This window comes from Copadichromis virginalis, linkage group LG22 (assembly GCF_057382275.1).
Source record: "Copadichromis virginalis isolate Kocher_CV1m ecotype Utaka linkage group LG22, C_Virginalis_male_GT1.1, whole genome shotgun sequence".
Lineage (NCBI taxonomy): Eukaryota > Metazoa > Chordata > Actinopteri > Cichliformes > Cichlidae > Copadichromis > Copadichromis virginalis.
In genome coordinates this window covers 4,438,654-4,463,883 of record NC_140638.1, presented here as the reverse complement: position 1 = coordinate 4,463,883, position 25,230 = coordinate 4,438,654, and the positions used below count along the sequence as shown (strand labels likewise).

General features: G+C 39.1%; 1 protein-coding gene across 1 annotated transcript in view; it reads left to right on the top strand.

Moving 5' to 3' along the window:
* The window catches only part of grin2da (glutamate receptor, ionotropic, N-methyl D-aspartate 2D, a), a 282,945-nt gene that overhangs the window by 112,753 nt on the left and 144,962 nt on the right, over window positions 1–25,230 (top strand). The window contains exons 4-5 of the mRNA XM_085446989.1: window positions 7,148–7,414; window positions 24,404–24,591. Of these exons, the coding sequence (XP_085303115.1) occupies window positions 7,148–7,414; window positions 24,404–24,591 (455 nt within the window). The remainder of the gene's footprint in view (window positions 1–7,147; window positions 7,415–24,403; window positions 24,592–25,230) is intronic.

Below are 25,230 nucleotides of genomic sequence, written 5' to 3'. Positions count from 1 at the left end.
CCCTACTCCCCACCCTCATTCAGATCTGGCGTTTGGAATTATTTTGGTTTTCATGTGACGTATGACCCTGAAGGTAAGCGAGTCATGGACTAAAGTAAAACAGTATGTTGGATGTGCCATGCAATGCTCAATTACATGGGTGGGAGCTAGTGTGTTAGCGCAGTTAGCGTTAACATGTTGGCCGTCTAGCCCCTCTGTATAGGGTAGCTCGTTAACGGAGATTTGCCATGTTGTGGCGTTAAGGTTATTTCAACGAGATTAACCTGAAAGCACTAGTGGGAACACAACGAATATGACTGCACATTTACACCGACATCATCCTAGTGCAAAGACAAAAACAACAAGCATGCATGCTACAAACTTTAGCCGAGTCATTTAGACAGCTGTTAGCACAGGATTCTCCTTATGGAGACCTGATATGTTTAATATGCTGCTGAGAATATAGCCCAGAAGAAGCGGATAGTATAGCTTTTATTTTGGAAAGAGCCATTTCTCTGTAATAAACTCTTTTCCAAAGATGAGTGATTCCTCAATCAGATACAGGGCTCGCAATATCGCTAGCCCGACGTCCCGGGGCTATCTCTGCCCTGCCTGTCGGGCTATTGTAGGAAGGAAAAATATATGTCAATGCTTTTGCATTCTTTCAGAAATGTAGCTGGGTAATTATGTCATTGGGTGAGCCACTGTCAATATGTGACATATTGAAATCGTGTTTGAATTTGTGCTTGTTTTTTTGCTTTCACTTTGCAATCGCGCAAACTGTGTATAGAGAGCGACAGCACTGATCTGTGAGTGATGATAATTTGTGCACCAATTCCTCTGACATCGTCTTATTAATCGTTAGCTTACTATGCAAACATGACAAGTGAAATCTCCCGCAGCTTAAACATGTGAGAGGTTGATCGCGCAGAGAATCGCTGAGCTTATGTGAGTGCGGCAGGATATATATTTCACTACGATGACCTGGATGACTGAGAACCTTCACAGACAGATATATATTTTAGTTCTGCTGAGCCAAATAAGACAGGTCAGGGTGAAGAAGTGACAGCCAAAGAAAAGCTTACCACAAAACGGAGAAGTTATGACAAATCAGACTATAAGGCAAAAAGAAAGTGCAGCTTTATGGTTTCATGGACAAAAGAATTTCTGTGGCTGCAATATGACGAGCTAAAAAACAACACGCACAAGGGTTAGGGTTAAATTTAAGAACTGTACTTTTGTGTTAAAATATATATTTATAATTTTAATAAATGACAAATTAAAAAGGCATGAACATTTTTTTTGTATCGAAAAAATATCGAACCGTGACACCAAAGTATCGAACCGAACCGAACCGTGAATTTTGTGTATCGTTGCACCCCTATCAATCAGCTAATCAGTCACTCATATATACGCTGCAGCTTTCCCTTATTCAGATCCAGATTGTCTTTTACTTCCTGTAATCAACCAGCAGCCATGTTCAATTGTTGTTTATTTTCATTCATGTTTAGTGCTCCATGTGAATTATCGTGTTGGCTGCTCACTGATGGCATTTTCTGCTAACGGTATTCTTACTCCTGTTCTATAGTGGAAAGGTTAAAGTTCAAGGTTACTTTATTTATACCCATAGCTAAATTTGCTTTACAGAAACATGATAGCATTTGGCATCACTTCACAAAACACACTCCTATATAAACCTGACAGATATACATTTGGTATTTAGACAAGATGAATCAGATTAAAAGAAAAACAGTTCCTATTAAGTTTAGTGATGGCAGCAGGGTTAAGTCAAGGCTGCAGGTTGTAGATATGACCCTGGGTCAACACACCTCAATCAAATGATTAGTTCATTACCAGGCCTCCTGAGAACGCCACAACATGTTGAGGAGGTCATTTAGCCATTTAAATCAGCTGTGATGGATCAAGGAACCATCTAAAACCTGCAGGACACCGGCCCTTGAGGCCTGGAGTTCCCCATCCCTGCTGTAGAGGAACCATTATTAAGAATTGATAAATCAATCAGTGTAACTGTTTGGGGTACAGGGAGGCTAAACAAGGCTGTGACTCGACTGGACCATCTCACTATCTGATTCAGTGAGCTTTTCTCTGTGATGGAGGTCTGACCGAACCATGCCACAAAACAAAAAGATAAAACAGACTCAATAAAAGAATGATAAAACAAAATAGGTTAATGAGTTGGAAAGTTATTTTGAATGCAAAGTCAGAGCTTTTAGCCTAATAAAGACAGTTCTCTCTTAAAATGGCTATCCCTGTGATGGACTGGTGACCTGTTCAGGGTGTACCCTGCATTTCCTAAGTTGTTTAACCCTTTAAAACCGGTCGGAGCGGGCACGCTCCGTTTTGCGTAACTATTTTTAAATCCTTGTAAACCGGAACAACGTCAGCTAGCGCAATGATTATTATTATTATTATTTTTTATTTTTTTTGTATATGAAACCGGAAGAGTTGTACTTACATCTTGTGCCATAAGTTTGCCCTAGGTCACAGTTTCCTTCCACATATGGCTTTGCAAAAACTGCATAAAAAGCACTTGCAGCAACAAAAACACGCTTTGCCGATCAAAAACTGTTTGCTGTTCAAAACACTTCCTGTTTGACTCTATGCTTTTCTGAATAGTTTCTGGGATGCTTAAAACTCAAATTGCACTGCTGGAAATAGTTTCTTTTGATGCATATGGTGGAGTTTTTTTTGGATTATAATATTTATTTTCATTTTTCCTGCAGTATATAAAAACTGGTGCATCTCAAAAATAAATTTCGTGTTTGAAACTATTTTGTGCAACATTTTTGTGGGACAAACCTCTTAAATTTCTCTAACTAGAAATATATGGAACAAAAACAAATTTCAATTTGTTTGTACTTAATTGCACTTTTTTGCAATTTATGTAGTTACTATGGACTTAATGCATATAAAATTTGGGCTATAATGGTTGTATTGATGTATAGTATAGTCCCCAAAATGGCACTACATGTAAAAATATAAGATAAGATGAGCTCTGGCGGACTTGGTTCTATGGTAGGTCTTAAAGGGTTAAGTAAGAAAGCATATGGATCATCATTGCAACTTAATATGCACACCTAACCTGCTCTGGAGGTTATGTTAATATTTTCAGTTTAAAACCTGCTGAAAGTTCCAGCTTTTCATGACATTATGCTCTCCATTTGCACTATTTGCCTATTTGCACTACTCTGCCTGGTTTACACCCAATGTCATTTACCCATTATATTGTATATTGTATAGCTTTCTTGTTATATGCAAAATTGTATTGTATTTATTTAAATTTTTACTTTTTAATTATTTTACCTGCATTTTTTAATCACTCTTATATTTAAATGTTCATTTGCTATTTTATCTAGGGATTGAGAGTAACGTAGTTTCTATTCTCTGTATGTCCTGTACATGTGGCAGAATTGACAATAAAGTTGACTTTGACTTTGACTTTGACTAAGAGTGAAATAGATTCTTAGCTGAGAGAATGTGTCATATGCTGTGTGCTATGTGAGCACACAAAACTTAAAGCAAATAGTTTTGATTGACAAGCAGGGTGATACCACATCGTTGAGCTCATCTTTTGGGGGATTTTGTTGAGCTACCTGACACAAAGAAAGCATCATTATGTTCAGTGGTGCACATAAGTGGTCCGCAGGTGCGCATGCGCTGTCAAAATAAAAGACGCGCACCAGATAAGAAGTTGCAAAGTGCGTTTGCGTACATATAAAAGGCACTGTTTTTGTCTGCTAGAGTGGAATTTTCACAGCATCATTTGTTTGAAGCCAGCTCACCTCCTGCAACCACTTGTACGAGAATACGCGCTTCTTTTGTGGTTCTGAACACTGTTGTGGAAATTTATTAACAAAGCCTGCAGACACGATGAGCAGTTAAAACCCAACACTTTATTTCCCATGCATGAGGAGAGACGTCAGTCAGGGGGCACTGAGAGTTGTCTCTGACAATGAACAGTTCAGGTTCCTTTTAAACACAGTCACAGAACAAAAGGCTTTTACAGTTGAGGTTCACACCTTGGCTCTAAACAGAAAACCCTCTATCACCTGTGAGACTCTCCCCCACTGTGGGGCCAAGCCTTCCTGTGTGAGCTTCTGTCTCCTGGGAGACATTCACCAGGTCCTCACCGTCTGTTTCCCAGCGTGAGTGAGGCGTGAACCAGACATACTAAACTAAGTAACATCAAAGCATTTCATCAAGACAATACATTAAAGAGAAATCCCACAACAACACCAAAGTAATTGCTTAAAGGAGATTGCTTCTTCGACATCTTTAACAGTTCTAAACAAATGTCTGTCCTCCTCCAGAAAATCTTATGTACGCAAACACTCGTTGCAACTTCTTATCTGGTGCACGTCTGCGGACTACTTATGTGCACCCCTGGTTATGTTGAACATCCCTCTGAATTTTCATGTCTTGGATGAACTTTAGTTCTTGATTTTCTGCGAGGCAACCAGGCAGAGCCCATGGGGCAATTTAAGGTGGTGCATTTAAGGGCCTAGAGACTTAACCTGGCATGTTGCTTCTAATAGTTTGCTGGTATATTGAGATGTTAAGTTCCCTATGAATATAAGTAAGAATCTATCTAGTTCTGGGAACCTAATTGGCAGTTTGTGTATCAAAACAGACTTTAAAACAGTATACAGCATACATTTAGTTTAAGTGACAGCATCTGTGCTTGTAGAAGCATGCTGGTTGGTTGGAACTTGAGAAATCAGTAAGGCTAATTTAACAAGAGTACATTGCAGTTTACTAGCACTGTACTAGGATTTAGCTTATGTCTTGCCTTTTCCACTGTGACTGATTTAAATGTTATCTAGAAAAGCCACGATTGTTTGACCCCGCCAATTGAGGTTTAACACAACAAATGGGTATTTTTACCTCCAGAGTATAGCTTTGCATTTGAGAAATGTCTGATAAGTAAACTCTAATCAGTTCTTAATTGCCTTCGGGACGCTGAGTCAAACATGTTTCCTAATACGCTTTAAGAATTAATCAACCTTGTGTCACAAGTGCTTCTACAGCTGTGATTTGGGACACTACGTCAGTCATTCATTGTTTCTGGTGAGTGTTTAAATTACAAGAGTGCAAGTTTTCTTTCTTCTCTTTTGCTCCAGCTTCCAAGGGGACACATGTGCTTTGATTTTTGTTTCATACACCACCACCCAACTGCTCACTCGATGCACGTTCCCAGCACACTCTACTCTCAGCTGGGTTAAAGAAAGCAGACAAGCTTACATCATAAATCAGGCTGCTGGTTTGATATTTGACCTAGTTCAGTTTAGCGCAACCTGAGGTGAGCCCTGTCGACATGGATGGGTGGAAAGCTACGCCCTGAAGTTTCCTCTTTGATCATCCACATGTACCTGCAGATGCAGAGCCTTGATGATTAATTTAAACACATGCCCTCTACCTCTTTGTTTAATGTTGAGAAAGAGCCAAAATTAGTACAAGCTAAACCGATAAAAGCCTTGGACAGCAAAAGAGCGCTGGAATATGCACGCTGTCATGATACGTTTTTTACTATATATTCAGTGTTTAAGCTCACATTCATTCCAACTCTCAACCTTTATGGATTTTCCCATCCTGATACTTTGTTCTCATTTCAGCAAAAAATACAATGGCACAAAAGTCAATAGAAAAGAATTCACTGAGTAGCTCATCTGTCCAGATTAAGCATGAGTGGAGAAGCAGAGAGGACGGCCATCATTGTTTCCTTCATTGACACTGAAAGCCTTATTCAGAAACCAAGGACTTTTTTGACAGACTGTCTTATTCCTCTGAGTGCTCCCCTCTTAGGACTAAAGTCAGTCTCACACAAAGAAAAGGGCTAAGCTGGAAGAGAACTTGCTTAGACAGCTACTGTATGAATTTGCTCACTTTTACACACTTACAGTCCAGTATCACTGAATTACATCCAGAGCAGTTAAGCAGTGTGGATTTTAACTGCGGATCTTAGTGTTTAAAACAGGAAATTGTGTCAGTAGATGCACAGAAAGTAAGAACATGGTCATTCATTGTTGGGCATAAAATATCTAAGATGTGTTTTGAGTGCTTCGGGATAGGTTAATTGGAAACTCTAAATTTCCCATAGGTGTGAATCTGTCTGTGTTAACCTGTCCAGGGTGTACCCTGCTTCTCCCCCAAGACAGCTGGGATAGGCTCCAGCCCCCCCCCCCCCCCCCCATGGCCCTAAAAAGGATAAGCAGCAGAGAATTGATGGTATATGAATGACTGATATTGTGTTTAACACGATATAGAAAAAGAGATTAAAAAATAAAAAATAAAAAATACAGAATCGCATGTCTCACGGCGGTGGTTCTACTGTCAGGAGAGTACAAACAAGACTTTCTTCTGGTCCAGCAGTTTACTGATTTGGTTTCATCTTGGATGTTTCCTGCTGCAGCAAACTGTTTTAATTTTTTAAAGAAAGCCCCAAAATCCCACTGTGCACTACCTCCTCAGCTCAGCAGTATGCAGGCACTGGTTTAGACTTCAGGAGTTGGTAGAGACCGTGTGTGTGTGTGTGTGTGTGTGTGTGTGTGTGTGTGTGTGTGTGTGTGTGTGTGTGTGTATGGATGCAGACTTGCCACTCATTTGTTGCCAGATTTAAAGCTTTTAACTTTTGCCGAACATGAACATTGCAAGTAACACTGTATAATGTTGGCCTAACATCACTCATCTGTTCAGTTGGGTTGAGATCTGGTCACTGAGAAGGCCAGAGTGTATGATTGATATAATATTCACATTCAGACCATTCAGAGGGCAAACATTACATCTCATGCCTATGAATGGGTCGTCATCATCATAAAAATGATTTGAGATAAATGTGATGAGTCAACTTTGTATTAATTTGCAGAGGCCATTCCCTGAAAAGGACAAGTGGTGTCAATCCATGCCAGCAGAAATGTGTAAATGAAACACAAGATCCCCTTTAGTGTGGGGGGTCAAGGGTTTAGCTTTTCATTTAATTTGTCAGGTGTGTTTAAAGAAGATGCCATTTCCCGATTATGATGCTGACACTAAATGGACCTTTTAAAGCTATAATATTATTATTTAATTAACGGACATTTAATTCTGTGTTTGCTTTGTCCAAGTCCCCAAATAAATTTCTGTCTCATGGCGTCTCCTTCCTATCTTTTAGGAGAGCGGTTCCATCTACCTCCAGTTCACCTGCTCCACATTGCTCCAGCTTGAGGTTATCTTCGAGGTGCTTGAAGAGTATGACTGGACCTCCTTCTCTGTAGTGACCACTCGTCACCATGGCTATGAGGACTTCCTGGCCATGGTGGAGGGTATGACCGATGGCTCTTTCATTGGTTGGGAAAGGAAGAGTGTGGTGATTCTTAATGTAACAGACGACCCCGGTGGGGCACGGACGAAACGACTGCTCAAGGACAATGAAGCCCAGGTAAGGCTGGAAACACAAATGTCATTTCCTGCTGTACACATCCATGAAAAAGGTTTCATTTATCTTATGGTGAATAAAAAGGAAAAAAAAATACAAAGAAATATATTTAACGAAAGATATCTGTACCACCTGCCACTCATTTTGATGAGCTGCCAACCTTGAAATCACTTCTGTAGCCCGAGGCTCAGGTGGGAGATCTGTGAAGGCTCCACAAGCCTTGAAGAAGCAGATGGTGATCTCTCCCTCAAAAATGATATTTTCCTCTATTGTTAATGTAACCTCATGCTTTCAGCTTCTAGGTTCATGTTGAAAGTCACAACCTTCAATGGTCTTGCCCCTAGACAGATAAAATGTCTCACACACTATAAGGCTGTACTGTTCGCTTAGGCCTTCAGCAGTTTTAAAAGTGCATTGCAGTATGTGAGGAAGATTTTAGCTACATACACAGCAATGGAGAGGTCTAGATTCTTCATCTAAAATCATCAGCCTTGACATTTGCAAAATACACTTTTGAAGTGTTCACATACTGCGGGTTCTTTATTTAGCTAACTAGCCTTCAACCCTTTAGCGTTCTGCTCAACCAATTGGTAGCACATTTTCAGGCCCTATATCTAACTGAGGCTTTCACTGAAATTGACCTACCTTGTTGAGTCTTTTTTACCAATTGGTTTACATCTGTAATGCCAAAAAAATCCTCCAGAAGGCACTGTGAATGGAAACTGTTGGGTCTTCTTATACCTCTCCAAACCAGGAAGTCAGAAACAAAAAAAACATCCAACATATTTTGAGTGTTTTTGATGAAACTAAGATAGGAAGATATAATTTTTTGATATATGATAGTGTTAGAGGACTTACTAAACAGATGTATGTCACTTGACAGCATTAAAAAAAGTCAAATTAAATGTTTAATAATTTTTTTAAAAAGTGGTCAACCAAACGGTTGATTTGTCCCTTTTATGGTGCTAATGCTAACATAACCTAAATGTTATCAAAATGTATTATTTGCCATAAAGTCAGACCACTAGACCCATGTTTATCCATTGCTATTGATAAATCACATTAAGTGTTAGCACAGCAAGAATATGTTGAAATAATTTCCTCAGTAAGTAATTTTTGTAACTTTCTGAGTTAACATTAGTAAATATTGTAAAAATCAAGAACAACATGTGGAAATCACAAATATCATGGGGATCTACATTCTTCAGTGCTCCCCTCAGTAAAAAGGAACAGAAGTGACCTCTAAGGGGCCAAAGTTGTAAAAAACACTATGCAAACCCATAAAAGAACCTCAGAAACCAATGGCTCTCAAAAGGTTTCCACCTGGCTGTGTCTGAACCAAGTTAACAAGCCAGCATCTAGAGTTGGACAACCATGATTCAGCTCTCCAAGACCACAGAATAAATGCTATAGACCCCAACGACCAAAACCACAAGCAGATGTGCTTGATTTGCACTGTTTTTTTATTTATTTATTTTTTTAAACAAAAATGATTTTGCACAGTAGCATTCAATCAGAAGTGGCCTGAATGTGAGTATTTTGTGCTGTAGCACATTTTTCACATTTGCAGATTAGAAAACTATGTATTTTGTTGCTTGAGATAATACTTTCCTTTGATGGAATGAAAACAGCAATGTTCACCTGCATGCTACTAGAAATAAACTGTATCCAATGCTCTGGATAGTTTTTGTTATTAATTTAAATTTAATTTGGCCTTTTATTGATTTTTGTTCAACTGTATTGTCTAATGTACTTGTATTTTCATGACATTTCATACTTTTACCATTAAGTGACATCTCAACCGTTTGGTAGAGATCAATATTTTAAAAACTACAGGGTCTATTGAAAAATAAATATTGATTGTGATTATTACTCACCCAAATCAATAAGAAATGCAAACATTGCTTTTTTTCTTGCTGTGTACCTCAAAGTGATGTTTGTAGTGCAAAACAGCTAAGGTGAAACAAAACATTGAAGATCTAAACTAAAGATGGGGAGGAAGCGATTTTTTTTTTTTTTTTTTTTTTTTTTTTTTTTTTGCATTGTGCCATTTGGAGGTCTGATTAAAATCATTCACACTGAAAATCTGTGGTCAGCTTTTTAAATGGGATGTGATTTAATACTAGCAACACTAATACTATTTGCATGAGTGTACACACACTTAGTTAGAATTGTGTGCAGTGCATTAAATGATGAATATGTCCCGCATTCGTCTCCTTCAACGACAAATACTCAGCTTACTTGGACACATGCATGATCAACTTCCTGACTGTTTAGTATGGTTTTGTGTTGCTTTTAATTTTTTAACAGTGCATATATATTATCACCGGAGGGGATGTTTAGTCGTAATCAGGGACAGGGTAGAACACCACAAAAGCCATTAGGGCTTATGATTTTATTTTTTGTGCCCTTGATGGGTTATATACTTTACCTCAGGTGCAGGTAGATTACGAGCTGTGGGTGGCCATTTACCATTTATTGTGTGGATGCCTTAATAGGCATCCACACTATTGAGATCCTGTTTCTCTTTCTTCTTTATTATTATTCCGGGTGTTTCCGTACACTTTTTGCCGTGGATCTACTTCCACAATTTTTGTGCTATTTTCACCGTTCAAACTCTAAACTGTTCTGCTCTTTCTGCTAATGCCGGCTATGACTTTTGGTGTTTATTACTATTATACTTTTTAAAATATTACACTTTTTTCCTTTAATTTGTCCCATTGAAATGAATGGGAAACTTCCACAATTCTGCTAAAACTTTCTTGTCTTTGAAACTTAACTACTGCCTCATACTTTCACCTAGAAACTCCATTCAAACTTTAAAATGTTCTCAAATGATTTGGCTATTCCTGTATGATTCAGCTTTTTCAGATCTTCTACCGTTTTAATCTTATCCCTCTTTGAGTTTTCAGTTGCAAAATTGTGATTTTTCAGAAAATACATGCGTTGCTATGGTTGCTATGCAATTAACTCAGAGGGGACAGTGAAACTGTTTGAATTTTCTCTTCATGTCCAAACAACTTCTTGCTGCTCGCTCAATTTCCACTCAAGCCCCACAAATTATACATCAAAACGTAGGTATTTTTGCTGGCTTTCAGAAAATGTCACTATCATTGTTGTGGGACTCATAGATATTTTGCAAATCTCCTCAGAGTAACACAAAGTCAGAAAACTCGCCATATAAACTCAATGGAGAGTTTGTTCAAAATCACCGCTGGATTTCTCTAATGAGAGGCATTTTCAAATTGTCATATCTCCTTAACGAAGCGAAGTTAAGACATGAGGCTTGTCCCCGTATATGTTCAGACACTCCTGACGCTCACAATTCAAGAATTTCTTTCTCACCTATTACCGTTCTGAAATGAGTTGGACTTGTTTGAGGGTAGGAAATTTGTCCCTCGCTCAGATTTCATCAGATTTCAATCTCTGGAAATGAACCACTTTTTTCTCTCGTCATATCTTTTTGATGGATTTCCACAGAGCCCTGAAAATTTCCATGACTGTTCACCAAAGCCTGCTGTTTCTTACGGTGAAAGAATGATTTTGATGCTCCATATAGATTTAGAGTTACCAAAGGTTGTTTGAGCGCAAGTCAAGGCAGTTTTTGCTTCGCCTCTACTCAGTTACAGTGTATTACAAGTCATATATCTTTAATAATTTATGTTTTATCTCTGAATTATGAAGACCTGAAGATTCCCCCATCTCTTCTGAATAAAACGATGCCTGAATGACCGTTCTAGCCTCTACGGTTAGGAAATTATGGCCATTTGTTCGAGGGGAATCCTGAATGTCAGAAATACACTGAAGAAAACTCACACCTCTCTCTGTGTCTGTGTGTGTAAGGGCTGACTACAGCAGGTGCAGCTAATTTAACTGACCTACATATACCAAGCCCAGACTCTCCACAGCTCCTGTTCCCTTTACTGTCTGTGTATGTGTGTCTGTGTATCAATATTTCTCCTATGTTTAGGTATTACTCCTCAATCATAGTATTTCTGCTAAATCAAAGTACTTCTACTACATCTTAGTACTTCTGCTAAATCATAGTATTTCTGCCAATTCATAGTATTTTTGCAAAATCATGGTATTTGTGCAAAATCATGGTTTTGGGGCCAAATATTTCTGTTATTTTATAATATATGTGCTGAATATATTATATGTGCCAAATCATAGTATTTATCCCAAATTATAGTATTTATGCCAAATTACAGTATTTCTGCTAAAACGCAGAAATAGTACCTTTTAGCAGGAATTTCTACCAAAAGATAGTACTTCTGCTAAATCAGAGTATTTCTGCTAAACCAGAGTATTCCTGCCAAATCATAGTATTTGTACTGAAACATGGTACTTCTGCCCAATCATAGTATTTGTACTAAATCATAGTACTTGTGCCAAATCATGGTATTTGTGCAAAAACATAGTATGTCTGCAAAACCATAGTATATCTCTAATGTTATAGTATTACTACTAAGGCATAGTATTTCTGCCAAATCATAGTATTTGTACTGAAACATAGTACTTCTGCCCAATCATAGTATTTGTACTAAATGATAGTACTTGTGCCAAATCATAGTATTTGTGCCAAAGCATCGTATTTGTATGGAGTCATAGTATTTCTTCTAAATCATAGTATTTCAATCAAATCTCAGTAGTTGTTGTTAAAACGCAGTATTATTGCCAAATCATAGTATTTGTACCCAATCATAGTATTTCTGCTAAATCATAGCATTTGTGCCAAATCATGGTATTTGTGCAAAAACATAGTATGTCTGCAAAACCATAGTATATCTCTTATGTTATAGTATTACTACTAAGGCATAGTATTTATGGCAAATCATAGTATTTATGCCAAATTACAGTATTTCTGCTAAAACGCAGATATACTACCTTTTAGCAGGAATTTCTACCAAAAGATAGTACTTCTGCTAAATCAGAGTATTTCTGCCAAATCATAGTATTTGTGCCAAATCATAGTATTTGTTGCACATCATAGTATTGGAACCAAAACATAGTATTTGTCCCAAAGCATCGTATTTGTATGGAGTAATAGTATTTCTTCTAAATCATAGTATTTCAATCAAATCTCAGTAGTTGTGTTAAAATGCAGTATTATTGCCAAATCATAGTATTTGTGCCCAATCATAGTATTTTTGCCAAATTGTGGTATTTGTGCCCAATTAATAATTCTGTTATGTTATAGTATTACTACTAAGTCGTAGAATATCTGTTATGTTATAGTGTATCTGCGGAATATAGTATGTGTGCCAAATCGTAGTATTTATACCAAATCACAGTATTTATGCTAAAACATAGTATTTCTGCCATATTGTGGTATTTGTGCAAGAACATTGAACTGTTATGTTATAGTATTACTACTAAGTCATAGTATTTCTGCCAAATCATAGTATTTGTGTGAATTTGTATACTGTAATATCACTGTAGTATGTAGTGGCTAAGTAGGGGGTGTTTACAGTGTAAATAGGTCATCTCTTGTGTTGGAGTGCCCTCTTGTGGCGCCTTTTGGGTAGTGCCTTAATAAACGTGAACCCTGTAAGAAGTGGTATCAGACTGATTTGTAGTGTAGGAATTTGTTGCCAGTTTTCTTAATCATAGAAACCACACCATATCACCTCTCCACATCCTCCTACTGTATGCCATGCCTCCCTGTACCATCCATCTGACCGCCAATAAACTCCACCTGTGGTAATCTAATCCCTGGATATCAGCCTCTCCTTCTGACCGAGGATAGTTACTATTGCAGCACCACCCAGCATTAAACTGACGTACACCATTCTGTACAATAGTATTTGTGCTAAAAAGTAGTATTTCTGCCAAATCATAGTATTACTGCTATTTCATACTATTTAAGCGAAATTACAGTGTTTCTGCAAAAACATGTTTGAGGGGTGGAAATCTGTCCTCCTCTCATTTTTCAAACTCCGAAGATTAAGCCATTTCTTCTCTCGTCATGTCTCCGCGACGGAGATACAAAGAGCTATGTAAATCGCAGTCAAAGTACACCAAAGTCCGCTGATTCACCCAGTGCAAGAATTATGCTTCTATCCCACCTAGTTTTTGAGTACAAATTTATACACTATCACAGACCGGTAATTCATATTGATAATTTATTACAATTCTGCAAAGTTTTATGATTTTAGCAGCTTTTCTAATATGGACCTCAGATTCTTGTTAACAGTCTATGGCAGAAATACATACAAGTACACAGCCTGATGAAGCAGACAGAAGCAGTACCTCTGATTGGTTCAGCATTTTCACCTCTTATCAGCACAAATCTCAGCCTCTTCTGCTGTTTTCATTAGAATTGTAAGCTTTTCCACCTTTTTTCAGTTACGTGAGAACCAGTTTGGCTCAATGAGTAGCTGAAAAATATCAGCCTCTTCTGCTGTTTTAGCAGGATTTCAGAGTTCAGCTTTTTCACTTGTTTTAAGCACAAATTTCAGTTTCTTTACCTCATTTCACAACAAAGTTCTTCCTCTTCACCTCTTTTCTGCTAATTTGAGCTTCTGCTCCACAGTGCACATTGTCCCTCTCATCATATCTTTGCTTGTGACCCGAACTCATTTGGCTCAGAGGGTAGGGCATCTGCCGTGAGACCCGGTGGCAGAGGTTTGAATCCTACCTGTGACAGTTGCTACACATGTTCCCTGCTTGCATGCGCTCTGCTTTCTTGACACTCTCCAGTGTGTCATTACACATACAGCCATCTTCAGCAAGCACTTCTGCTTCTACACCTCTTTTCAGCTCATCTTTTTGCTTCTTTGCCTCTTTTCAGCAGAAATTCTTCTGATTCACCTCTTTTCTGCCAAATGTTTAGCTTTTTCACCTCTTATCAGCACAATTCTAAGCAGCTTCTGCTAATTTCACCACAATTGTCACTCTCTCCACCTCTTCTTTGTGTGAATGAGTTTGGTGCAGTGAGGTGAATTGCCGCCTTTAGACCAGAAGGGCCAGGTTCAAATCCTGCTCAGGGCAATGTTTTTTGGGTTTTTTTTTTTTTCAACTTTTTCAGCTTTTTTCAGCAGACATCTTCAGAGTGAAGGCATCCACACAGCATTTTCGCAGGAAATGCAAATTTTTCTAGTTATAGATAGTGTTTCTCAGAGCCAGATGTAGACTTGGCTTCCCCTCTTGAACTGGCCCAGGGTACAGTTTCCTTAGCCGTGCCCAGGCATCAAATACTGGTCATGGATGAATGGAACTGTGGGTTAAATGCACTTTATGATATGGACCACTATTGTGAGTAAACCTTTAGTCGATAACAGCCTAGTTTACTGATACCCAAACTAACTGATGAATAAACGTATGAATAATAAGTAAGTAAAATTTACCTGAAGCGAGGATACGGTTTTTTTTTGTACCTGTGGTTGTGCTTGTGTCACACAAAATGTAACAAAATTTCCTTTATGGGTATTTAGTTTAAATAATCTATGGGTCGAGTTATTCTTCTTGTCTTTTTATAAAAATGGTTTCACAGCGTTGTCTGACTGAGGCATTTACTTTTTCTGTGATTATGATTGATAGAAATGCCAATCATAATATTAGGCTTCATGTAAATGTAGCCAATATGACAATCACCCACTCACATCACAGTGACAGTTACTTTATGTGAGGAATGTCGAATTCATTTTACATCATGGGCCAAATTGGGCTCACTTTTTTCCTAAATGGACCAGACCACTGAAACTCATCTTTGAGTCAAAGCTACATCGTACAGCTTTGTCTACATGATAGAAAATGCTGCTGTAGTAGATGAGAAAACATTTTCAGCATGACTCTTATGCTGTACAAAATGTTTAGAATTATATGAAAAGTGCTGGTAGCTTATTGGCCAGCCTGCTCTGTATTAATAAAACAAAGCTTTTGTTAATTTACAAAACATGTCCTTTTTTACTATAGATTTGTATTATTATTTCTGTAGTAAAGAGTAAAACACTTTGCCATTTTTTTTTAATAAGAATAGCTGTAAAACATATTTTCACAAAGTTACATTTGATTAAAACAAAAGTCCAACATTGATGTCCCCAGGTGTTATGTTTGACACCCTCGCTTTCTGTAATTATAGCTGTGAAAGAATTTTTTTTATTTCATTACTCGCATACATAAACGTGTGCCATGATCATACAAGTAAAACATACCCAAAGAAAAAATGAGTTTTCTTCTATAAGCTGCAGAAGGACATTTTTCTAAACAGAAATCCAGATTAATCAGCTTTTTCCCCCAGATCAGCATATCAGCAATAACTATGAAGTTGAAACACTGGCCCAGAACTTAGTTCTTTGAACATTTGTGAAGAAGGCTAAAGCATCGAGCCGTTTAAAATTGGCCCTTCACTTACAGTAAAAGCCCTATTTTGGGTCGACTGAGGATATGCTATTCATTTACTGTGATATCCTGGGGGTCCACTCACACCCACCTACACAGCATCTCCACAGATACATAGGAGCTTCGTAGTGTAACTACAACCTTTAGCTATTGCAGCTCTGCATTACTCTGCTCTTTTCACAGCCGGGATCATCGCTTTGCTAACTTCTGCATTGCTACTGTTTTACTCACTGAAAGGCTCGTGCACACAGCTCAGTGCAGAGGCTATTTCCAAATTCACTTTATATAGTGCCAAATCACAAATATAATTACCTCAGGGCACTTTATATTGTAACATAAATACCCTGCAATAACACAGGGGAAATCCATATGAGCAAGCACTTTGGTGACAGAAGGAAAAACTCCCTCTTAACAGGAAGAAACCTTAGGGAGGGGTCAGGGAGGGGCGGGCATCTGCTGGCGACTGGTTGGGGTATGGAGGAGACAGGACAAAGACACACTGTGGAAGAGAGCCAGAGAGGGAAATTCTCCTTCCTTCATTTGGAAAAGCAACACATTCCTGTTATATATTAAGCTAAATATTATGTCTTGGTTTGCAAACTTGAGCAAAATAGATTTGAGGAATTAGTCTGGTCATGTAGTAGGAGTGATGTTGTGCATTACTTTCAACCTTGAACAACATAAAAGGCCATGAATGGACTGCTGTTAAACATAAGTTGAAGAGCATAAACATCACCTACAGATAACTACAGAAAAATTAGAACAGACATCTTCTGAGTTGACCTTAGCTGTGGTTTAACACATCTGATAGGGGGAAATTAGTTTCTTCCCACCATACTTCTCGTCTCTCACTGTATCCGGTTCATACATATTGATTCCTTGCTCTCATCTTTTTTACTGTTGTCAACTTCAATGACTTTTTGTCAAAATAAAGTCCATCAAAGGGAGGAAGAAATGTAGACGGGATGAGTGGACCAAAGAAAAAGGATGAACATGAGTGAACATGATGTAATCTAATGAAAGTGAGACGAAATTTTGAACAGCAAAGTAGCAGCGAATGGCCTTTAGATCTTCACATGTACATATTCTGAGTTATTTTATTTATTTATTTGCTTTTTGAGGAGATGACTGTATGTTTGAGGAATATTTTTAGAAATTGTGACAAAGTGTTTGTCAGTGTTTTTCAAAGCAAAAGCACTGAAATGTTTTTATATCTATGAACACCTGGTCAGCATTTCACCAGATTTGTGAAATGAGGCTTCTTAGTTCTGACAGAACTGTCAATGGCTGCCATTCATTTTAAACTTGACATCTCTTTGTTGATGTTGTTCATTTGTTTGTTTCTGTTGGATTTAAAGGTATTTTAAGAGCTTAAACTGGATACACAAACCACCTCAGTGCTAAAATTCAGATGTCAGTAAACAGTCGCTCCCCAAACTCCCTTCTCCCATTTCCTTAGTAAAGTCACTTCCATCTCAGCAATAGTAAATACGAACAGGGCTGTAATGGAAAGTTTGGGATTGTCTCCAAGGTCATGCATCTTTTTTTTTTCTCTCTCTCTTACTTTCACTGAAATGTTGCCCTCTGAGGATTGTGTTCCCCAGTCCCAGGGTCAGTATCATCTATCTAAATTTTTTATTTTCAAAACAAATATGTGAGTGCACGTCCTTGGAAAAAGTAGCTTACTCCTGTTTTTACTGTCTTTCAGGGTGTTTTAGAAGCAGCCCAGTTAGTTTTTGGCTCATAGATGGTTTTTTTCAGTCTCCTCCTCCTTTTTTTTTTTTTTTTTTTTTTTGTTTCTTGCTGCAACTGATCTGGTCTCTTTTACTATCAGCAGTATATTCTAATACGTGTCAGTCTGTTTTGGATTAGATGGAACTAACGTCCCCTTTGTTTTAAAGAACACTATTAAATGGGGTGTGCTGCCAGCAGTGTTGGGCAAGTTACTTTGAAAAAGTAATTAATTAGTTACTTTTTGAAGAAGTAACTAGTAACTGAGTTAGTAACTGCATTACAAGATTCTAAAAGTAATTAATAACTTGAAAAGTAACTAAGATAAGATAAGATTCCTTTATCAGTCCCACAAGGGGAAATTTCATGTTAAGGCTGCCGACCTATTGCACGCAATGGCGGCGCCATCTTACCCTCCAACCATACATACATTACCCAAAAACATCACATGGGGAAGACAGGTCAGAGAGGTATAACAATGGAAAATGCACCACATGAGGAAAGATAAGGAGAAAAAAATAACTCCCCCCAGACTGAGCTCCAACAGGGAGATCAGTTTGAGAACAGAAAAAAACACCTCTGCACATGAAAAAACTCTTAATACACCAAAGAAACACATGACAAGCAGCAGGGATGGGTAAAGGGTGAGAGACAGTGTAGACAGTACATCTGGGCCTGCAGCATAAGCGCTGGTCTCCTTGATCCACCGTCAGCATCGGAGGGGAATAAGCGTGGAAGGCATTTGGAGGGGGAGGGGGGATGAGTGTACATCTGCATGTGTGTATATATGTATGTGTGTGCGTGTGTGTATGTGTCCAGAGGTCAGCTGAGACAGTGTCCTAAGTAAACAGTCTTCCAGCCAACCCAGGTGGCCTTGCATAGAATGGGAAGAACAGTCTAAACACAGTCGTTATCAGGGTGTTGTTGTTCAGCTCCAGCATTGAGGCCGCAGCTGGCGCCGAAGTGGTAGCCGCATGAAGTGATGGTGCTTTTTACTTTAGTGGGAACAACTCATGAGAATTTCAAAGCAGTTCTAACAGTCCAACACTGGTCTCTCAATCTCCCGTGGGAGAGCCGTGAGCTTCTCCATGATGTTATTAAACTTACGCTCTGTGATGTTGTCATTCTTGTGCTCAAAGAGCAGATTCTGAGAACTCACGACCACAGTGAGCTGCTCCAAGATGTGATCCAATTTGCACTCAGAGGTCTTATTCTGAGTATTCACGGCACCCGTAAGCTTCTCCAAGATCTTATCCGTGCTGCACTCAATGAGCCCATTTTGAGAACTCACGCAGCCTTGTGGGGGTTTGAACAGCCGGTTCCGCTTTCGTAATTCTTCGATAAGCCAGGGCCAAGCCAGCTCCGATCAGCAAGAACCCTGTTATCATGGTTCCGAATAGGTAGATATTTTCAGCGTCTTCAATCGACAGTCCCGCCAGGCACACGACCCTTCAGTTATGCCACCCGTCCATCGTTCATCCGGCAGGGAAAGTACCTCCAGGACACTCAGGCTCACCCAAGCCCAGACTTCTCGCTGAGAAAAGGGTGTCAATAGCATTCAGAGACCAGTTGATCAAATCCATAATTCCTCTTTTAGGTTTTAGAGAACAGACTGTGAGAGAGTGTTCCAGGGAAAAAGTAATAAAAAAAACACGGGACTAGACAAGGACACAAGAGGCTAAGCAGGGAAGCTAAGGGAGAGGAGGAGGAGGAGAAAAGTGTGACGCCTTCGTCAAGAGCAAAAGAAGAAGTCGAAACTATTGCATTACTTAAAAAAAAAAAAAAGTTTAACCCTCTGGGGTCCAGGGTATAATTGGCCATTTTTGACTACTTTCGATGTTTCCTCTACATTTCACCTTTAAAAACTATTTGTTTGCCTTGTTTGGTATCATTCTTTTCAGCACAACCTCACGTGTCTGAATTTACAGTTTTGTTTTCATTTTGTGATACTGTATTAACACAATTCATCTAAAATCAGACAAAAAACATCAAATCCCAGTAGAATGTTTTATTTTTACTGTAACAACCACAAACATGTTTAATGAATCATATTTCATAACTTTAAATGCAAATATAAATGGTCAATTTTAAAATCCTATGCACAAGTTTTGCAAACAACAAAATTATTTGCAGCCATTTACCTTTTTTACCCTTTTTTTAAATAACCATTTCAAACTATTTACAGAACAATCAGGTGTTCTGCATTCAATAAGATGCCACACAAATTATTTGTGCCACTCCAAAAATAATTTCTGTCCACTATAAAGGAGAACATCACAGCCTGATACCTGCAGGTCTGACAGCAGCAGGTGTATCACTCCTGTTTCTACCTGGAGACAGCAGTCACCACACAAAACTATCCACAACACTACACACTAACTACACAAGACAACACATCACCTACACACTCCAAACACGCTAAACGTCACAAATCTCTCACATCTCAAAACTCCCTCTCTCACCATCGCTCCTAAAACGTCCCCCTCTTCCTAAACAACCAAATGTCATGTTGCCATATCATTTTTGATTGGTTGACATGGTGCATTTATCCACCAACACAAACGGGCTCTTTTTTGTTTGCTCATAAGCAGAGAGTGCTTGCTGCGCTGTCCTTAGACAGCAAATGTGATGAAAATATTAAGGAAAAAACGCATATATATTGTTTATCATGACTCAATTTAAAAACTGGCACCTTGTTGCTTTGTCATCTTGAAGCAGTCATGTGATTGGCTTACCACGACTACTATATTCTTCCTCAGCCAAACAGCAGCACTCATGCGATCGTTTTGCCCCCTAGCTCCAGGTGTTGTGCCAAAAAGTGATCATCTGCCAGACAGTGATTGCCTTTTTCAGATCTTATGCCAACAGGCTGCACAGTAATTAATTCTCCACTATAGTAGGATACTTCCTAACGGGCAGTGTTGCTCAGACCTTGTCACCACCATCACTGGGCTGTTTCCAAATGCTGCTAGTGGGACTTGCATAATCCTCCCAAAATGTTCAATTCTTTGGTGGATATCCAAAAGGTTACTGTCTCATAATGTCTCTGTAGTGGTTTTGTAGTGCAGGTTTAGTACTGAATGGCATTTACAAAATGGTAAAAAAGACTGAGTGTCCAGTGAAGTACTCTACACAAACACACCTGATGCTACAATTATTGATTAAATTAGGTTAATCTTTACTGTGATGGTTCATAAACAACATATTCCCACTGAGGCTTTTATTACTGCTCTTCCTGGCTCCTGGTCCCCCTCTTTTTCTTTTTTTCTTCTGCTTGTTTCCCTCGCTGTTTCTCTCATCATACATTAACATGTCTCGCAAGCAGATGGTATCTGGATGTGAACAATCTGTATATCTTTAGACCTGTAATTAAAATTTGCCTCCAGTGCTTTCGGAGCATTCCACCACTCCCAAACATAAATATACCTCGGTGACCTGCCTTTAATCTTTCATTTTTCTTTTTTGTTTTTGTGATCTTTGAAGCTGTAGTACTGCATGGGTTATTGTTCACCTCAAAGCCGGCACATTAACATAACACAGGCATAAGATGAGGATTTGTGTCTCACTGACTGGTAAGTGAGACGGCAGGCTTGCTGTTTTTCTTCTGCATGCCTAATCATTACAAACCAAGCAGTGCACGAACAGAATGCAACGTGCAATGCTATTTTTAACTTTTCATTTATTATTATAATTATAACTTTCAAGGAACCAAATTACACTGTACACAAGAGTAGCAAAAAATTTTTTTAAAAAGTCTAGAGGTGAGTTTTGACAAGTTTCTTGAAGGACTCCAGTGACGGGGCATTGCGAAGCTCATATATGAGAGAGTTCTGGAGGGTGGGGGCCACCACACTGAAGGCCCAAAGGTTCTGATGTTGGTGCGAGGTACAGAAAACAGAGAAGGACCAATGCATCCGAGACTGTGTGTATGGTTTGCAGCAGGTCAGAGAGATACTGAGGTGCCAGGGCATTGAGAGATTTGTAAGTAAGAAAAATCTTGTGAGTAATGTGTGACTTGACCAGGAACCAGAGGAGATATTGGTATTAAAGTGTTACACCACAACTCAGACCATCTTCTGAGTTAGTTTCAGTGATTTAAAAATCCAAGTTCACTGCTTCTGATAAGTTTATATTGGCCCCTCTCTGATGTTCTAAAGTCTGCAATAACATGGACATCAGTAATCTCTAGGTGATGCCTCCATTGTTATGGATCTATATTAGCATTTAATGGATCTGACTTCACATTGGGAACGGACAGAGATCAAGGGCTGATTGAATTTGATCAGTCATTAGCATTTGACGCTAGTTTTAAACATATCATTTGCAAAAAAAGTTTGAAAGTAAGTCAGTTCAAAGCCCAGATCTCAACAGCTGTAGATCTTGATGTTTACAGTGACATATTAGCGTTTGTTCACCTATAACTCCACAACATCCCAGTGAGCTCGTTACACAGCTGCTGGACAAATGTACCCTCTGAACAGCAGTAAACTACCACATTTGACTGTCTAACTCAGCTATGAGGCCAATGCAGTGCCAAACAGTCTGTCAAGTAAAATCACCTTTGCAAACATTTGTAAAAGAATGGGCTCAATGGATTCAAGCGTAGTGCAAGAAGTCAGTTTGCAATAATATCCCTTACTGCTGATCATTGATTATCAAGGTGTGAAGAAATTCAGCAAAGTGGAAGTGCTCCTAAGACTCACACCAGCTCACTGGAAAGTTATCCATCATTTTCAGTCACGTGACCGACTCACTGCCCTGGCAGACAAAGCAGTGCTCCACCTTTAAGCATAAACAGTAGATAGTACTGCTGTAGTAAAGTAGGGATTTTTTCACCTCTCCTTTTCACCTCATGAAGAAAAACTACAAATTTTGGGAACTGTGATCCATATTCTGCCCATCAGCTTTATTTAAATCCCTGGCGATGTCTTTCCCAGAGCTGGAGTTTAGTGACATCTACAGGTATCTTCTAGAGATTTGCTGACTTTACCTGCTGCCAGGATGAAGTTTTCACAGTATGGACAGCTCCATATATTTTTAATCTGGATGGGTAAATAATGCCACTATGTTGGAGGTGAAGAACAAGGAATTGTTCTTCATTTATTAGTAAAGTAAAGCACTACATAGCTATCTTAAACGGGCTACCACACGTAAATTTTAGTTTTGTTGACTTGGACATTTACAGTGTCATAACAGTAAAGCTGACAGAGTATCAATCCTACAGTTTAATGAGCCGTCGCTGACAGCCAGGGTTGCTGTGGAGAAGCAATGATTGGCGTGATGAGTGTATCTGATAGGACAGCAACTATCAGGCATTTTGGTCAAGTTTAAACTTGAAGACGTTCAAAGGATGGCTGCAGAGCAAAGGACCAGAGCACTGTTTTTGTCTGCCAGGTGGGCGTGTCCCAGTAGCTTTGACGTCACCTGGAAACTCTGGCTAGAGCGGGGTTGTTGAGGGACAGTGTTGTGCTGACTGGACAACCTAACTCCAAACCTCCTCTAGCATTAACAACAGCAGAAGCATTGTGTGCTGGGAGCTTTGTGTCAGGGCTTTTCATAGCTGGACAGTTCCTGTAGGTGTAATGTGTAGAATATCCAGTGCACAGTGAGAGTAAAGAATGGTAAGAGCAACTGAAAAACCTAAACAATGAGCTGAAACCTGTTAAAATGTTGTATTTAACACAGAGGATTGTTACCGTAACTGTTTCATAATAAATAAAAGTGCATTGGGTCCTGCTAAGGTAGATGAAAGCTGTTTTTTATAATGGACACTTTGACTGCTGAGATTATTAGTACGTAGGTAAGTCGTGTAATTACTCATACTAGCACTGCCAAAAAATATGATTATATGTGTGTGTGTGTATATATATATACGCCATATATATGGTGTAAATTCACTATTTTTGTAGGGGACTTTCACTTCGACCTGGATGTTGACGCAGTTAAGCTCTGTCATGATAAAATATGACGACCCACAGGGATCTAAATGAAATGTTCTCTTCCAAAATGAGATGTCCAACATTTGAAAAATGAGTCACCTGTGCTAACAAAGTGATTGATGGGAGAAAATTATAACAAATTACATATTTTTGTGAGGGATGACAGCAAGCAGGGAAGCCAACTTCTTCCTTAGAAATCAGAGGAGGAGAACACTTTTAATTTCAGAGAAAGAGTGATAAAATTCGAGCTTGCAGATGCCATATGAAGGCTAAATATATGCTGACTGTTCAGAGGATGTGATTGATAGAGACTGAGTGTGAGCATGGACCTCATGCCGACTTTGATCCCATTTGCTGTCAACTGGGTAGGAGGGATCAGCGTCATCTCGCCATCCTCGGCGGTGAATGTGCAGCATGTGGCAGGATCCACACACTACTCGCCTGCTGCTCTCCCTGTGTGTTAGTAAAGCATTTCACATTTTGGTTTTGGCTAATTTCAGTTTTATAACCTCTTCAATTGTCTTACAAAACTGTGGCGCAAATTCTCCCAAAGTGCTTCCTGAGTAATCATCTGAAGTGCCCTCATCAACCACACACACAGCTGCTGTCCTCCGTCTCGCACTCCTCGAGTTTTGTGTTTTCTTACTCTCACTTTGTCTCTTTAATGTTGCCCCCCCTCCATTCAATTCCCCCTTTTTAATAATGTATGAAGAGAAAATGCAAGCAGGCATCATTTTTCAAGTGCAGTTCACTGTGTTCTGAAAAAATAAAGTGAAGTATGAATGTGTAAGTGTACCAAGTGTCTTGATTTATATTTGAATATAATCTATTTTAGTAAAGAAATCATGAAAGTGTATTATAGGACCACGCAGCAAGAAATGGGGAGGAAGAAAAATCTTTTTTTTCTGCCTCTTCTTTTCTCTTCCTTCTCTCATCCACCCACTGCAGTAACTGTCTTCCTCTTTTTCTCTTCCTCCAGGTCCGCCTTCTGTACTGCTCCCTGGAAGAGGCTGAGCTCATTTTCCGGGCAGCTTGGGCAGCGGGTCAGGCCGGGCCCAGCCATATGTGGTTTGCTGTGGGACCAGCCCTATCCGGGTTGGGTCTGGAGGGGCTTCCAAAGGCTTTGTTTGCCATCCGGCCACAGGGGTGGAGGGATGAGCCACGCAGGTACGAACCCAGGATTTAAAATATCAGGGGTTCACAGGCTGCGGGGGCTTCAAACAGGGCTTCTGCGGGTTCAATGAATCTGTGGATAAGGTTAAATGTGTTGCATTTGACTCTTAAGTGTTCTCATCCATGTCTGGCTCTGTAATACTAAAACACACAGCATACTTGCTGAAAGACAAATCTCTATGGGAATCATTGGCATGCCCTTAAACAGCCCTCATCATTAATTCATAAAGTTCAAATCTTAGCCAGTTTTAATTACTACTAATGATCTCCCGAGCCCCTCCTGTTTGTTGTCCATCTGCTATTGGCCATATAATCCATAAATATGTCATTTCCACTGCTATGTCGATGACACACAGCTCTACCTGGCATAGTTTGGCTTTGATTCATGTAAAACCAGGTCAGAACAGTACAAGATATTAGTTTGTGTCAACTCTTCAACTGTTATGTGAAGTGCTAACACAAAGCCTGATTAAAGTCTTCTTTCACCCTCCATGGTGAAAGAAAAATTGACAAGACACTGAAGCCACATAAGGATGTGTCATATTTGTTGACAATGCTACTAGCTCAACCTAGTACCTGATTTGCATACTGAGATTTGATCAGATACTCCACTGAATCAAAGTAATTAGTATG